Genomic DNA, 18,806 nt, shown 5'->3' on the forward strand with positions numbered 1-18,806 from the left:
GTATGCTCCCTCAATTATTTTTCCTATTAAACGTTATTTCAGTTGGAGATATCCGTGAATAGTTTTTTTTCATTAATGTTAATGTGAAAGTGGTTATGATTTTATGTTAGCCTGCTCTAATTTTTGTGTTTATAAAATTTTGTTAATTTTTTATTTTAAAATCAAGAGTGTCTTCTGTTTGTTCGCGTAAGTTGTGCGATTTTGTTAATGATAATTTTATGTTAATGTTCTCATTTTTTTTGATAATTCTCTCTAAAATTTTTAGAACTAGCAGCAGCAAACGATGCGCACGTTTATACGCTTGATTCAGCGCATTTCACACATTGCGTGTCATCGGCAGTGTTGTACAGTAATCGATTACATTTTTTTGAATCTGTAATCTGTAATCGCATCATTTATAAAAGTAATCTGTAATCAAATTACATTTTTTGTGTAATCTGTAATCTAAACAGGTGTCACGATTACTTTATTTTAGATTACTTAAGTCAACGACAACAATACATTTTTTAAAATAGCTAAGATTTTTAAAATTTAAAATTAAAAAACTAAAAAATGACTTATTTATAAAGAAATAGTTTATAAAGAAATAGTTTATCCATTGACGTCGTATGCTTTTTAGTTAGACCGCTCACGTAATGTTAAAAAGTTGGTCTGCTCAAGAACGTTATGAAGCAGGGTAAGCAAAGTCGCTTCTGGTTCAAACTTGTTTGAAATTTCATGATACTTAAAAAAAATACAATTTTTTAAATTATTTTATGAATAATTACAATTTAATAATTCAATAATTCATAAGACTATGTGACATTCATTAAATAAAATTCTTATAATGTAATCTGTAATTTCAAAAAGTTTGATGATGTAATCTGTAATCAGACACATCATTGCAAAGTAATCTGTAATTTGTAATCTCAAGCTAATTTTAAAAGTAATTTGTAATCAGATTACTTTCCAAAAGTAATCTATACAACACTGGTCATCGGTATCATCACTTTCCATTGATGTCAAACCCAGCGGTTTTATTGAAGCAAATAATTAAAAATAGTAGTTTAAAAATTGCCAACTACAAAAATATGTATATCCACGTTGATAAAAAAATAAAAGTAATCATTTAAATTAGTAGCTCCCGCTATGTAATTAAGGCTTTCTAATTTTTTCTTGACCGGGTCGTCCCATTTGTTAAATACGAAACTTCCTGGGTGCCGTGCCACAATCGTGCCATATCATGACACGTTCTTCAAAGAGGCATCTAGTAAATGGAGTTCTCTATTTTGTAATCGAATTTAACTTACAAGAAATTCATTCCTTGTTATATTAAACATTTATTATTTACTATTTAGAATTAATCTAGTAAGTGGAGTTCTCCATTTTGTAATTGTATTTAACTTACAAGAAATTCATTCCTTGTTATAACTTTTATCTTTCTACTTCATTTTTAACATCCATTTATAATTTCTTTTATTATTTTTTTTACACGAATAAATTAATAATTTATATTTTGTATTATGTAATTATGTATTTTGTACGTAACTTAAATCTGAATGGTTGCAGTGGTGCAGAGTGTGGTGCATATGCCACCCAAGACCAGCCTTACGTGTTAGCATTTTAAGATAAATTTTTTTTTTAATTTCTCTGATCTTGTTACAACAATCAATAGTTGAATTAAATACTAAAACAATCAACTAATTTAGTTCTAATTAAACTCAGTTGAAATAAAAATAATAAAAATAACTATAACAGATATGTAGTGGACGTCAACGATAATAGAAGTGGGGAAGAACTGGTTCGTGTTTCTGCTTTTGAAATGAATTCATGGAATGCACTTCAATGTTTTTTTTAAAAATCTTATTGTTTGTTTATAACATACATTAAACATTTATTAAACATCATATTTAGAGTTAATTTTAAAACTAACCATTAAATCATAAAAACTTAGTGACTTAAATAGTAAAGATTTTATTGACTACTAATATAATTTGTCAAAAGAAATTTTAAATACAAAGACTAATGCAATTTTTCCTCTAACTAACATCCACCTATCTTACATTACATATTTTGTATAAATAATTGAAACAAAACATTCATAGACAACAAACATTAATCAATTAAATAATTCGTTCTCCGATTTTTAAGGTTTTTGACGAGATATCGATTTAGTGAGTTTTTTTTAAACGTTTGTGTTGAAATTAAAAATATTTGGGTGTGTCAATAAAATGGTATGCAGTTACAGGGGCGTCCAGAAAATATGGTAGGCAAGTACCCATTTCAGTTAGGAAAAAACTTTTTTATAAAAATACTGGTTAAGTTTATTAATAAGAATTCAATGGAATGAAGACCATTTAATACCAATGATGTTAACGTGTTCAGTCTTTTTATTATATATAGGAAATTATAAGTAATCTAAAAAACAGACATAAAGAGAGATTTTGCCTCCTCCAACATATAAAAGGGAATTGACGCCCCTGTATAGGGATGGGCATACGTAGAACTAATGATTTTTTATAATATTAACAGCGACCGCACCAAATTCGAAATGTTAGAATTTTCAAATAGAAATAACATTCATGTTCAATTGTATGATCTATATTCAATGCTAATTTTAAAAAGTTGGGTTTTAATTTCGAGATTTTTTTAAATTTTCAATAATTAGAAATGAGTGTGTGATATTAAAAATCAATAAATTGAATTAATTAATTTAAAAAATTTTTGACATCACATTGGTAATAAAAAAAAATTATTACCATTCTAGCAACAACGATCTGTTGGGTAGACTTAAGAAGGTGGGCGGTTGGCAAATGCTTTTTCAATTGTTCACCCCTAATTCTCCAAATTTCTTTCATAAAGAACAAATGATTTGTTCACGTGATAAAAACCATTTATTCGTAATAAAACTGATTAAAATATATCGCTAATTTTCAAGGAGCTGACAGACTTCTTTTTAGAGTTAGTTTGTTATTCAGTTATAACACTATAGGATTAAATATATAAACAAATAAATATGTGAACATAAAAATCCGATATTTAAAATATCTAAACTGATGAATTTCTAGAAATTAGTTTAAAAAATTATTCTTTTACCTAATTAATAATTCCTGTATACATTTAGATTTGTGTTATACCTTGTTGACTTAATAATTTGAAAATTGGCCTTATTATAAAATTGATAAAAGTAAATAGTAATAGGCAGAAATCGTAGAACGATTTTATTATATTGTCTCGCAATTTTGGCATTAAGTGCTTCAATGTATTTCATTAGTGACAAAATTTTTCAAAAAGATATTATAATTATTTCTCATGTTATAAAATTTTTGGTGATGGTTCTACTCTCTAATGCTAAATTATAAAAAGTTGAAAAGTGTTAATAATAAAAATAGGGGGAAAGAACTCGATTGGTTTAAATTTAATTTTTATTGGTCAACATTTCAACAATTATTATTAATTATAAATTTATTAATCATAAGTTTAGAAATTATAGATAAAATAAACTGATTAAATTAATAACTTAGTAATGAGGGACACGTTCCATTCCCTAAAACGATTTTTGTTAGTGTGATTGAAATTAATTCAAATATTTCTTTTTTTTACTCATTTCATTCATTGAACACAGAATTCTGTGTTCAACTTATATAGTGAGTATCAATTTCATACAAATTTATTGCTTGAAATATTGATGATCTAAATATTACTATTATTATAATATAATTGTAGGATCAAATCCCAAAAACAACGTGCCCGCAACTTTCGTACATGAGTTTAATTTTAATGTTATAACCACGAATGATGTGATTTATGTAGTTATTTGAATTATTTTATTGTTTCTATTACTGTTGGTATTCAAATAAACGTTCAGCAAAGTTTGCGTTTGAAGCAGTAGTGTTCATCTATTGGAAATCTTGAACCTACGGAATAACGTTGGAAGCTATAACACTGGTGTTAGAAATACTGAGACCCCTGAAGTAATAACATTGGTGTGAGTAGTTAAGAAAGTCAATGATTTACATCATTGGTGTCAGAAGTAAGATTTTTGATGAATTGAAAATTTTTCTTCAACAAAAAATTCCAGCGCTGGAAAAACTCAATATAAGTCAACCGAAATGTCAGAGATACTAAAAGGACTAAATGACAAGATAGAACAACATTCAATAAACTTTAAGACGGAATTGAAAGAAGAGATTGATAAAACAAAGCAGAAAACGAATAAAGTAAACAAAAGAATTGACGAATTAGAACAAAAGCACCGGCGAGAAATATAAGGCATTACCTGGGAAATGGAAACAAAAGAAAGAAGCACTATACACGGGTTCGCCCCCGCCAAGTCAATAAAAGCCCCAAAATTTGACAGTGCCACGCCATGGGAGAGCTGTCAGACTCAGTTTGAAGCAGCAACACTCAGCTACGGGTGGAACATAAAAAAATGGGTGACAGCATTGGTGTTAGCACTATAAGGCTCCGCTTGGCTGTATTACAATCTATTCCTGCCAAGGACCGCGGCAACTTCGAGATTCTAACCGATTTGACATGTTTTCTGTAATAAAATTTAACTGGTAAACGTGTGTGTTACTGATATTCAGGGTCTTGTTGGCTCCATTTTAGTGTTAGTATCCGATTTTTACAATGGATTATATGTATAAACAAATAAATTGCGAGCAGGAGACATATACGCATTTACATGTGCGTGCACTATTCGAAGAATTCTATTCTAGTAGTTGTTATTTTTATAACGTAGGCTAGTGTTTCGAACATGTTAATTAGTGCCAAAAACATTCATAAATATTTTTATTATAATATTTAAATTATCTAAAAATGCAAATTGAAACAAATTAAGGAAATGGTCTTAACCTCTAAATGGATTTACCGACATAAAAATTATCTGTAGCGGAAATTGCTGATTTTTACGGGGTTGAAAAATAAATAAGGATATATTTTTCTTCGGTTTATATGCGTAAATGTTCATAAATTATTGATTCAATCACCACTTGTAATTAAGTCGAAATGATTTTTCATCATGAAATAAAATACTCAATTGTTCTAAATGCAATTATTATAAAACTTTTTGAAAAGACATCAATCGAATTAACACGATAAAACTCGCGTATAAAGAAATAAACAAATTATGTTGAACATATTGTATAACTTTATTCGTCAACAGAAATAATGTACAACATATTTACATCAACACCAGTTCAAGTGTTTCAAGCTAGTCAGTTATGCAAAGTATCACATTACTTCAAATTTTTAAACATTCTGAACAACCGAAATGAAAAGATAGATAGTTGACAGGGAGGGGCAAGCATGTATGTTGTAAACTAGGAGAGATTAAATCAAAATTTTAATAATTACTTTCTCGTGTAATAAATAAAATATTCTAAGTTCAATGTGTTTTTACAAGTCCAATACTTGGTTTTAAGAATATCAAAAAATATTGATTTCATATAAATTTTATATTATCTTATGGATGGTAGATGCGGTGATCCATTCGAGCGACATTCATTCTGCATGGTGGCGGATGTGGTAAACACGTTGACTTCTTTGTCTGCCAAATACAATGAAGCTACTGTCGTTGCCACTGGTTGATCAATAACAAAGTCGGTGGTTTTGTTGTTGCTGTCCTGGTGTTGAACATCGGCTTTGTTTTTGTTCATGTCAAGATGTGAAGATGTCGCTGGTGTTCCTCCAAAGATATTTGAAGTATTGTGTTTTGTTGAGTTGGACAATGGCGTAGACGTGCCAGCATGTTCACCAAACACGAAAAAGCTGTCAAGAAGTTGAACTGATGTTTCATCATTAAGATAAGTGTTCTGATGCATATTTGTTATCAAACTCGGGTTGAACATTTGCATCAAGTAGCGTATTTGTTCGTCTACGTTAAATGGCCTGCAAAAAACTCTGACGGAGCTTCTTTCAAAAGCGGTATCCTTCAACATGCTAATTACATAATTATTTAAGATTTGTTCTTGAGGTGAAATGTTTGTTTCATTTTCAGGATATGGTTCTATGCTATCTAAATTTATTTTCTGAAGACTGGCCATGTTAACATCAGCAAACCTGGAATGTGACCAATAAAAATTTGTGTTGCATTAAAAAAAGATTTTATTTAAATGCAGTTTAATGAAGTGTTGTTCATTCACTTTTTATAGATCATGCGATGTTTAGCTAGGTATTCTGAGACCTCACTCATTGCAACAAAAATGATGACACAATGATGAAGTACAGACGTTCATTAGGATATTTAACAAAAAATTTAATATACATATAATTATATTAGCAATAAATAATTTTTTAATTTAAGATAATGTTTACATGTCATGTTAGAATACTTAAACGGAATACAATTAATACTGATGCACCCTCATCAATTGAATAAATGAAAGGACAACCTCTTTAGAGCCATAGTACCAATCATCAACTGGAAAGGAACGTACATTCTGTGGAAGTCATCATACCTCCAGAAGACTTCATCACAATATGTTTCCAACTCTTTTTGAAATGCGGTGAAAGCGTGATTAGCGTAGTCTATTTCAATAATTTGTCCTCTATAGCCATAAACCATAGGACTAGAAAAAGGTGCTGCATAAAAATTGAAAAGATTTTTGCAAGAAGATGTGGGATTCACAATGTCTTCTTGTTCCAAAAGTACATCTCTGCGAAGACCAGGCTTGTCAAAAATGTCATACAAATTCCATTTCAATTCTTTTTGACCTAGAGATCAGTGTCATAAAAGGCAATAAATATTGACATATAACTTGTTCAACACATTTTCCATCCACGAACGCACGCACGCACACACACGCATTTATATATAGTTTAATACTCGCCAATAATGACAGAAACAATTGCAGGAGGTAACTTATCTCTCACTTGCCCTTTCAGAACACCCAGTACTAAAAAATTTCTATCCAAATAAGATGCCTGAAATGATAAAGTTTAATATCATTGATTATTAATTGTTTTAATTTAAGTGCGTTTACAAAACTTCAAGCACCTACATTAAGTTCTTGCCTGATATAACTCATAATGCGATCAACGCAATGACTTGCCAGCATCTCAATTGATAGATCACTATTCAACAAAGCTATCTGGTATTCGTATATTCGGATTATTTCACTAGCTGCCTCTCTCGCCAATTCAGAAAATATTTTTGATGTTAATTGTGAAGTTTGGACACCTAGATCAGGATTTATCTTTTGCAATCGGTCAAATTGAAATCTTTGTTGAGGAGTTGTTGGTGTTGTTGACAGACATGCATCTGATCTCCACAATGATTTTAATTGTAAAAGATCGTTTATAAATTTCTTAGGAATATACAAGTGGCATAAACTGTGATTGTATGACTTCATTGTATCCTCAGTTGGCGAATTAGCAAGTTTTGTTAATGTTGAAGACAGTCCTGGTTCTGATTCTAAAAGATATTCTTTTAAAGAGATAACGTTTTTCTTCATAAACTGGTTGACTTTGTTCTCTTTGTTCCCATTACAAATGCCAGCATGACTAAAAGATGGTGACTGTGATGTGATGGTGGCCACTGGTATCAGAGAGATTTGTTTATAAAGAGGTAATGACAGCAAGTTATTGACCAGATTAATGATAAAAATTTGTTTGAAGTGCGCCAGTCTTCTTAATACAACATCATATTCTGGAAAATCACTTTGACTCACTGCAAAAAATAAGATTGTCAAATGATTAACTACATGGCACATCTATGAAAAAATGAAAAACATCAATGAAAAAAAGTACAAAGAAAAATTACTGTTTTACATTCAACATTTGTCCGAGCGTGAGAATATAAGAAAGAAGAACAATGAAGGAAAGAATTTTAAAACTGAAATTTAACCATTATTATAAATGATCAACAGCTGACAAGAGCCCATAAAATGTTCAACAAACATAACAGTAAAATATGCATGGGAAAATGTTTGAGTGGCTAACAGAAATTTTTTTAGATCTGCATTTCAAGTGAATGTGTGTGTATACAGAATTCAATGCTAAATTACTAGATAAAAAAAATAAGTTAAATATGCTGAAACTTAACAAATCTAACTAAAAGAGGAAACATTAATATTTTATAAGTTACATAAAATAAGTAATAAATATCCCATAGAAAACCAGCATGAAACGAATATAAATGCATTTTTACATTTACTAAGCCATTAGAACATAGAACTTGAAATTGTGTGATAAAACAAAAGTTGGCAATGAAAAAATAGAACTGGAAATGCCAGCACACATTGTAAAAGATATGTTATCAGTTAGGTAAAATAAACATTTGAATAATTAAGTGATCAACATTGCAACAAAAAACAATTAGTTCCTTGAAATTAAATGACTTTAACAATAAACATAAGTAGGAGAAACCTAGATAAGAAGGCTCCGTGAAACAACGCGCCAGTATAATTTGTGTCAAATGCTATTCAATAGCAGAAATAAATGAAGATAAATAACTAAGCAAAAGTAGCACGAGATACACAAGGATAAACATTACATTTGTCTGTCTGAAGATATTTTGTGAGAATTTGAAGCTAACATCCACACGCAAACGCACACACACTTACACGCACATACACACGCACATATAAACACGCATACAGATGGATTTCAGAGTGATGCTGCTGACGAAATTATTATAACATTTAGGAATCCACAATTATTCAGAAGTAAACATACACATGAATGCCTAAACGCAACTATAAATGCTAACGGGTAGGCAACAAAAGCAGTGTAAACAATAATCAAAATAAATTGCGTTGTCATAAATAACACATGCATGGTAGTACAACAGGATCAAAAAAATAATTCCTATAATTCTAATTTAATAATAATTCATTCCAACTTCTGATTTCAATTTCAACAGAGTCGCAACATTCCATTAACCAGAATGAAATTTTTATTACAAAAAGTTCATCTAATAAGATAATGATATTAAATAACTTGGCATCAATAAAACTTTTTATTATACAAATCAAATTTAACATATTAAATAACTTTCTATTAGCAACCTTTATTTTAGGTTTGTAAATATATACACCAACTTACACACGCACGCATACATAACACACACACTCTCTCTATCTCTGTCAACCAGTGGCGGATCTAGACAACTTTGACGGGGGGAGGGCCAAAATTTTGAAAATGTTTAAAATTAGGCTGGCGACCTTTTTTTGAGCTGATGAACTGATGATAACGGGGGGGCCATGGCCCCGCCTAAATCCGCCTCTGCTCTCAACAAACACACACACACACGCACACACACAACACATGCACAGACAGAAAGGCAGATGGATAAATCAATTAGAAGTATTGTAATATTTGCATGCAGGACATATGATCTTGAGATATGATAGCAAAGGTACACGGCAAGAGATTTGTGTAAAAATTCGTATGCGATCTCAAGACCTTGCTCGGTTATTCATCTTTGGAATTGAATCAACTTGTCCTAGAATGTGACAACAATAGTCTCAACATCAACAACAACAACAACAACAAGATGATAACACTAACAACAACAACAACATCAGTAGCAGTAACAACGACGACCACTACACCAAAATTACTGCCATTACTAACAACAGTAACATTGGTAGTAGTAAATGTAATAGTAGTAGCAATAGGAACAATTCTAATGTAGTCTTGAGAGTAAAAAAGAAAAATTTAATTGCTATGCCTATTAAATTTCCTTGATAAGTTTTGTATGCATGCAGAATAAAAGATATAAAGCTAGAAAATTTCATTCTGGATTGTTGTGTGTATGCCAAATTAGTTGATTTTGACCTAGGTATACCCTATGCCACATACAATACACCTCTCTATGATAAATCAGGTAATTAATTTTTCATTATGATTTATTTTACTTCGTTCTTGAATATGACATAAACTGCATCCACGCTGCCTTGCGTGCTTTTGAGCAAAAGGCTAGGCCCACCGCTTATAACTGGTGGTTGTCGTCAGGATGGGTGTCCGGATGTAAAAACTTTTCCCCAAACTACTCTTATGCCATCACAAAAAAAAACAACGGCCCCTAGTCCCCAGCAGGCCTTAAGTGGTCAAGGGGTGCCAAGAATCCCTGGGAAGTATGCAATAGCGGAGGTATGTTGCAGAAAAATTCAGAATGGCCCCTCTGTGGTACTTAGACTTGGAACGCTCAATGTTGGATCACTGACTGGGGCGTAGAAGGATTGACATCTGCTGCCTTCAGGAAACCCGATGGAAATCGAATGGTGTCTGTCATGTCAACTCAGACAAAGAAAAATATAAACTATTCTGAAATGGTCAAAAGACGGCCAAAAATGGTGTTGGAATTTTTGTCGAGAACCGCTAGCCTAAGAAGTACTGGATATTAAAAGGATTAATTCACGTCTCATGTGGAGCAAGCTTCGCATAGAAAAACAAACAATGATTATTTTTTTCTGCATATACGCACTACAGACAGGCGAATCAGAAGAGATGAAAAATGACTTCTGGGCTGAGTTCTCTAACACCATCTCAACAATACCAAAATCTGAAACGATCCTGAATGGAGGCGATCTCAATGGCCACGTTGGAGAGAAAACAGATGGTTTTGACAACGTACATGGCGGTTTTGGCTATGGAAAATGGAATGAAGATGGCAACCGCATCCTTGAGTTTGCTGAAAGTCACGGGTTTTGTTTACTGAATACATATTTTAGAAAGAGGTTGGAACATCTCATAACATACAAAAGTGGACCATCAGCCACGCAAATTGATTTTTTTCACTGTCAAGCAACAACACCGTCAAAAACGTCAAAGTTATACCTGGCGAATCATGTGTCGCCCAACATAGACTCCTTGTGGCAGACCTGATTGTCGAACTGTCAAAACATAAGTCTAAACAAATGCCTCGGAGAATCAAAACGTGGAAGCTGAAAAGCAATATTCATCGAGCAAAAAATTTCAACAGATTGTCGCCACACAGTTAGACCACCAATCGCAAGCCAGTACAGATTGGAGTACATACAAAATCGTTTTGATGAACGCTGCAACTACAGTTTGTGGGAAAACTGGTACAAAACGTCACCATGAACGTGACACTTGGTGGTGGAATGACAGTGTACAAAATGCAATAGCTGAAAAGAAAGTTCCAGACATCACTGTAGAGGAGCTTACAGAAGCTCTGAAAACTATGAAGGATGGAAAGGCAGCAGGGCCCTCTGGACTCACAAATGACATTATCAAAGCATCTGGTACTGCAGGTATACAAACGTTACTACAACTTTGCCGTGAAATCTGGAGAAAATGCTCAATGCCGACCGAATGGAACTATAGCATGACAGTCCCGCTATACAAAGGCAAAGGTGATCCATTGAACTGTTCATCATATCGGGGTATACGTCTGTTAGAGCAATCTCTGAAAATTGTCAAGAAAATCATTGAGAGAAGATTAACGTCGTGCATCGCAATCGGAAATTATCAATTTGGTTTTCTAGCGGGGAAATCAACAATTGATGCAATTCACATCCTTCGGCAACTGCAAGAGAAGTACCTCGCAAAGCATCAACAACTATCACACATTTTTGTAGACCTTGAAAAAGCATTTGATCGAGTTCCTCGTGAAGCAATCAGGTGGAGTCTACGTCGACAACTCATTCCAGAATATCTTGTTCGACTTGTGATGGAAATGTATACGAATACTAAGACTCTTGTCAGCACAACGGTTGGAAACACAGATGCATTTGACATAGGCGTAGGAGTTCACCAAGGCTCGATTCTCAGTCCTGTTATTTATAACTGTGATGGAAGAAATCAAAAAACCGATACGCACTGGTGACATTTGGAATCTAATATATGCTGATGATATCGTTTTAACAGCAACGTCTAATCAGAATGCAGCACAGATGTTTGAAGATTGGAACACCAGACTGTTGTCCTTTTGTTTGTCCTGCTTGCATCAATCCACAACAACAAATTCGAAATAGCACTGTTTTGAAGCCATTAAAGCAGAGAAAGTCACATCGTTTCAATATCTAGGAGATGTTCTGGATTGTACTGGAACAGCTGAAGCTGCCGTTCGAGCGCGCATAAGTGCAGCCTAGAATAAATGGCATCTCCTTGCCTCTATATTGATGCGGCGTGACATACCACTACCACTACGATCAAGACATTATAAATCTGTGATACGTCCGGTGTTGTTATATGGTGCAGAAGCATGACCAATGACAACCAAACTGGAACAACAACTTCAACGAACCGACATGAAAATGCTCTGATGGATGCATCGAATTAGTCTGAAGGACCACATCAAATCTACCGAAATCCTGCGTCGTGCTGGTTTAGATGATATAAAGGACGAATGCCGGCAACACTGTCTGCGGTGGTTTGGTCATGTCAAACGAAGTGGAAACAGTGCCATAACTTCTCTTGCAAATGTTGAAGTACCTGGCACACGTCCCAAAGGCCGTCCAAAAAAGTCCTGGTCGCAAACAATCGAGCAAAACATGAAAGCTCTAAATTTAAATAAAATGAATACAACTGATCGTCTAATTTGGCGCAAAAAGTTGATGGCAAAGAAAACAACGTCCTACCTCGGGAAACCGGGTCTCTGGACGCAAAACGAAGATTGATTGATTGAATGACATATGATCTTGAGACATCTGAAAAGAGGTGACTAAGAAGAAGTTAGAGAAAGAAAGTAAAGAATATTGAAAAAAATAAAAAGAATGTTTAAGAAGAGTTTTTTAACAAAATTTTAAAATTTGGTTTGCTCATTGCTTTAGGTCTAACATACATTTAAATAAAAGAACAAAAGACCATAATTCAATTTATGCATGAAAATAGATATTTTCAAAAAATATTTTCCAAATGGCTGGCTCAAGATGAAGCAAGAGTTTTGTAACAAGAGAGATGAAATGTGACAAGATTTAACAACTCTAATTTAAAAAAAGTAACAATCTGAGTTATAAATATAATTTAAAAAGAAGTTGGCCAAAAAAATGTTCAAATATATTTGTAGCTTAGATGAGGTTACCGTAAAAAAATTTACAATATCTCTAAAACAAGGAAAATAATATCAAATTGAGAAAAATCCATTGAACTGAAGTGAACTTCTTATATAACAACCCCTGGTAATAAGGAAACCAAATGAAAACAAATACTAAAAAAGCTGAGGAAACATGACATGGTGATAGGACAGCTTGGAAAATATATTTAAATTAAGCATATGCATTATTATGCAAATCAGCCTTTGACTGCACTTTATTTATTAAAATCCTGATAAGACACGTTAGACCTTATTAATATGTTCACTGTTCTCTAGAGATTTATTAACAAACAAACACCTCTTTGATCATCCTGGTGTTCACCATTTTTTAATAAATGTGAGCATAATTAATTTTTTCAAATTTTTCTACCCAATCCATTCCAACAAAGTAAAAACTACCTATAGGCTCATCTAACACTTCAATCCACAGACATATTTACATCTCAATCCTATCAACAAACTGACTCTACACATGATATGTGTGACATTTTTCATGATAAATAATTCAAAAAAATATTTAGCACTACCAGCTCTGAACATATATAAGCAATTTATAAAAATCTATATACACACAATTATATCATACAAAGTAAATAATAATGTCAGGAATGTAATTAATAAAATGTCAAATAAATCAATTAGTAAATATGAATACAACATATTTATGTAAGCAACGCTGAAAATGTTGGTTTAAAACACTGAAATAATATTTAAAATAGTTTATTGATAGATTATGCCTGTGAGATTAGAAGGATATAGAAATGGAATTAATTAATTAACTAATAAACTAATTAGCCGGTACAAGTTCCAAAAGGTAATTAATGATAATTGAGGTTTTAAATAATTTGAATGTTATTCTATTAAAAATTGAAACATGAAAACACTAACTAAATAATTATAAATTTGACACAGCATATTACAAAAACTATTGCTTATTGCATACTTATGAATACAATAGTAAAATAATTCAATTACAACATAACAAACAATAACAATAATAATTTCTGTGCACCTGTTCTATACTAATATATATGTATGTTAGTGTTTTTTATTTATATTTATATACAAACATAAAGATATATTAATATATATAACAATGTAATACATAATTTTACTTAAATATATATTTAACTAACTTAACTAATAATCTAGAACAAGAATTATGAATCATCAGTGTGCCTGTCTTTTTATTTTGCAATAGTAGGGTGAGAAAAATAAAACATATATATATATATATATATATATATATATATATATATATATATATATATATATATATATATATATATATAAGTTATTAAATTAAACATTAAATTAATCAAGTTAAATTGAGATTATCGGTTAAGAAGTAATTAACATTTAATTTTTTAAGACAATGCAATACAATACAATAATGTATTAAATTGTATTGTATAATTAATTTAAGACTTTTAAGTAAATAACTTTTTTATTTAAATTAAATTTATGTGAATAAATTTATGATTTAACGAACGAACCCTTGTAATTTTTCGAATTAGGATCAGTGTAACAACCAGTAGATGCTCTAGAAGTTGACGACATGGACGATCTTGAAATTAATTTTTTACTTTTCATGCTATCGAAATTTTCAACGGAAGAAGACGAGAGGGCGGCCGATGTACGTGCCATCCTGTTCTTGACGAAGGCTCGTGGTAGCGAGTAGGAACGAAGGTAAGGAGACGACGTTGCGGAAAAGGACAACTGCTCCCTGGTGTTGTTGCTGTTGACAAGCAAAGTCTCGGACGAAACATTTTTTTTGAAAACTCTGAAATTAGTGGGCGTCTCACTTGGGATTATTCGAATCCTGCCGTTATCGTTCAAGTTTGTGATCGAACGAAATATTTTTATTTGAATTTTGTTGCTTTCCGGGGTTTTATTTGTTAGAGCTGGACTGTTTTTGGTCGTCGATACATTCGATGATTCCAGGCTATCGAAAGATTTTTCATTTTTTGAACCGCTAACAACGGGTGATTGGTGGGAATCATCTTCCATTTTTGACTTTTTAAAGTTTTTTTTAAGGAAACTCATTCTGCGGCCAGGTTGTTTCTTACCAAATTTGTCATCAAAGTGTGCAGTGGACTGTTTGTTTCCCATCTTCATGCAACTTAAGTTGTTCTATTTTATTCTTATTAGTAAAAAATAGTAAAAAATTATAATATAAATATAACATATTAGTATAACAAATGAAATTTTATTAAGAAATTGGGTACATTGTATATTGTATACCATTTATCAGTGAAATTATTATTTTTACGAAATATGTAAAAAATGTGTAAATGTGTTTTACTAATAGAGACAAATTGATCTTTCAACCCCACTTCTATTAGAATAAATTCGTTCTACCCCCTCATTTATACAGCTTTGAAAATCTCATGCATATTCATGCAATTCAAATAAACACAATAGTAAACTCTCGCTCATATATATATATATATATATATATATATATATATATATATATATATATATATATATATATATTATTTATATGCACGCACTTAAATATAAACTTAAAATGTATCAAGCCTTATAATATATATATATATATATATATATATATAGTTGTTTAAAAAATCCACCGACGATTCAGCATTAACAAGTTTTATGGTTGATTTTCTAATATTTTGAACTAGTTCTTTACAATTAAGTCTATTCAAAATGTATATATATATATATAATACTAATATACTAATATATATGTATATATATAAATAATATAACATTAACATGAATTATATGTACATAATATATATATATTTACTATATATTATTTATTATGTACATTTGATAATATATATATATATACCGAAAGATGGAAATATATATATATATATATATTATTTATATTTATGTACATACATGCACATGATTAATTCATTCGTTTATTACTAGCGCAAATATTTGCGTGATGCAGATATTTGACAGAACACAACAGAATGAAGAGCATTATATAATATATCCATTATATGATGCCGTTAATTGTTGACAGTCGTTTAAACAAGCATTCCCTCTTTATTTGTTAATATGCCAGTATAAGCTCGATTACCAAACTGCTAGCAGAATTTATAGTATTATTACTCAAATATATATATATATATATGCTACTGCTACCAGACTAATATTCTAATGTACATTATTACAAGTGTGTGTGTGTGTGTGTGTGTGTGTGTTGTGTTCTCTCTCTCTCTCTCTCTTTCTCTCTCCCTCTCTCTGTATGTGTGTGTGTATTATGAGTGTTTGAGTGTACGTGTTTGTATATGAGTGTACGTGTTTGTATACTGGTGTACGTGTTTGTGATAACAATAACATCAATGGGCGCGAATTTAATGCCTCCAATAAATAAAAACACTTCGAAAATTGAAGAAAAATTTAATACATATAGTTAAAAACATGAATTCAGAGATTACCTAAAATTTAAATCACTTGTTTCCTTCAATGTGACACCGTGTAACGCTATGTGAACAAGCACTTTTATTAAATTGCATTTGCACAGTGCTCATATACGTAAATTACACGTATGTCATGTATATATATATATATATATATATATAATGACATATATATATATATATAGTATATGATATTATTTATTTTTTATTATTATTATCGTAAATTTATAAAGCGCTTAAACAAAAAATTTCTCAAAAGCACTATCCATAACATTAAAATAATAAATTATATAAATGGTTTAATCATTTTAAATAAATAGATATTATTTATAGCGAAAATAAATGTGTTTTCAAATTTTTGTTAAAGTCATCAATCTTCAATCCAGGCGTTCTAAGCGAATTTGGCAGACCATTTCAAACAATTGGTCCCGAAACGGCGATGTCTCTCGACGCAAGTCGCATATCAGTTGATGGCACCAGAAGCAATTGCTGTTATCGGATCTCAACTTTAGACCAGTTGAAAGAGCTGGTTTCTTGTTTATTTTATTTGCCAAATATTCTGGCAAGAGCCCATTCACAGCCTTGTACATCATTATACAGATTTTAAAGATGACTCTTTTTGTTACTGTGAGCCAATGCAGGTTCTTCAAAATGGGCGTCACATGGTCGACTTTTCTACCACCAACAACAATTTTACAGCCCTGTTTTAAATCGACTGGAGAATAGCAAGAGACCGATCAGGCAATTCATGAAGCAAACTGTTACTATAATCAAATCTTGGATGTACAAATGCGTGTAATAATGTTTGTATCGTAGACTGATGCAGAGTATTTCGAATGCAATAAAACTGAGTTGTTGCCAGGATCCTATAGGTAGAAACTGCGATTTGTCTTGATTTAATTTAAGGCAGTTGCTTGACATCCACTTTCTACTTTAATCGGACATTCAACAAGTTTTTCAATATTACTTTGATATTGCTCTGGTTCACTACTTGCTATTATCTGGATGTCATCTGCATAAGCGTGATATGAGAATCCATATAAATTAATAAAATCATATAATTGTGCGGTATACAATACAAATAGAATGGGTCCAAGAAATGAGCCTTGCGGGGCTCAAAATGTCATTACCACAATATCAGATAATTTCTTTTTGAAGTGGGCCTGCTGAGTTGTTCTAAACATGTATGATCTGAACCAAGTGGTGCCACCCCTAAAACACCGTAGTCATAACATAATCTATCCATTAGAATTTTATGGTTAACGCAATCAAATGCTGCACTGAAATCCAAAAATGTTAGCAGAGCAATATGTTGCTTGTCAACAGCAGCATATAATTCAGATACAACATATAACAGTGCTGTTTCAGTGAAGGGATGATGTTTGTAACCAGACTGAAATATTGGCATTAAACTGTTTTTGTATAAATGTTTCAAAAGTTGACTGACCACAACACGCTCGATAATCTTGGAAATCAAACAAATGTTAGATATAGGCCTAAAAATTTTTAATTCATTGCTATCTAAGCCAGATTTCTTCAACACTAGTGTTACGACTGCATGTTTGCCTTTAGTTGAAAATGTTCCCTCACTTATACATAGATTAACAAAAAAAACTAATAAATTGAGATGCTGTGATATTGACAGAATCAGAGAATAGACCATTATTAATTCTACAAAGGATTTTGTTTACCGTGTTCCATAATTTTTTTGAGTTACCATTGCTGTCAGTAATCAATTTCTTCCAGTAACAATTACGTTTTTTTGAGGAAAAACTTTGTTTTTTCATTTAATGCATTGACCCAATCATTGCGACTTACTGGCGATAAACAACGCCTATACTTTCTTTCTTTACTTCTGCAATATCTTTTGGTAGTTCTGCATTCATTGTCAAACCAAGGAGCAGTAAGATCACTTCTATGTTCAACAAGAATATTGAGTGAGTCTTGAGGGTAGTTAAGCCATGTCGTTTAAAACGGAATACGTGGAACACGCTTCAGTTAATTAAACATAGTGTAACATTTGAACTGGCTAGTCGCCGACAGAAAACTCTATATCGGTCATTGGTATAAGAGATAATAGCAAAAGCATTTGTTACGTTTATTAAAAAATTGAACATATCTCAACAACTTACCGACGTGATAAAATCACAGCGTAAAACAGTCTCAACGTTTGGAAATTTCACTTCAATAAAAGTTCAACAAAGTTACCTTCCATTTCAATAGATTTACTTACTTCAACGGTTTGTGTTTACAATTTTACGGCTGACACTGCATCCACTCTATCAGCTACATTAAGCTTTCATTCACAAAATGGATGTATAAGGTGACAAGATTTCATACATTATTAATACACACACAGGCATACATTACATACACATATGCATACACAAACGCACTCACACACACATAGCAGA

At 31.6% G+C, this 18,806-nt stretch overlaps 3 protein-coding genes across 3 annotated transcripts; all 3 read right to left on the reverse strand.

Annotated features, from left to right (window-relative positions):
- Window positions 1–5,441: 5,441 nt before the first annotated feature.
- Window positions 5,442–6,026, reverse strand: HELRODRAFT_162718 (hypothetical protein; the record flags this gene model as incomplete). The annotated part of the gene is made up of 1 exon (XM_009024837.1): window positions 5,442–6,026. The coding sequence occupies one exon, from the start codon at window positions 6,024–6,026 to the stop codon at window positions 5,442–5,444; it is 585 nt and encodes a 194-aa protein (XP_009023085.1).
- Window positions 6,027–6,349: 323 nt separating this feature from the next.
- Window positions 6,350–7,694, reverse strand: HELRODRAFT_162719 (hypothetical protein; the record flags this gene model as incomplete). Its single annotated transcript, XM_009024838.1, has 2 exons — window positions 6,350–6,696; window positions 6,980–7,694. 2 exons carry the CDS (start codon window positions 7,692–7,694, stop codon window positions 6,350–6,352), a joined length of 1,062 nt encoding a protein of 353 aa, XP_009023086.1.
- Window positions 7,695–14,461: 6,767 nt separating this feature from the next.
- HELRODRAFT_162720 (hypothetical protein) lies at window positions 14,462–15,097 on the reverse strand (the record flags this gene model as incomplete). The annotated part of the gene is made up of 1 exon (XM_009024839.1): window positions 14,462–15,097. One exon carries the CDS (start codon window positions 15,095–15,097, stop codon window positions 14,462–14,464), a length of 636 nt encoding a protein of 211 aa, XP_009023087.1.
- Between the last annotated feature and the right edge of the window lie 3,709 nt (window positions 15,098–18,806).

Source organism: Helobdella robusta (genome assembly GCF_000326865.2).
Source record: "Helobdella robusta unplaced genomic scaffold HELROscaffold_4, whole genome shotgun sequence".
NCBI lineage: Eukaryota > Metazoa > Annelida > Clitellata > Rhynchobdellida > Glossiphoniidae > Helobdella > Helobdella robusta.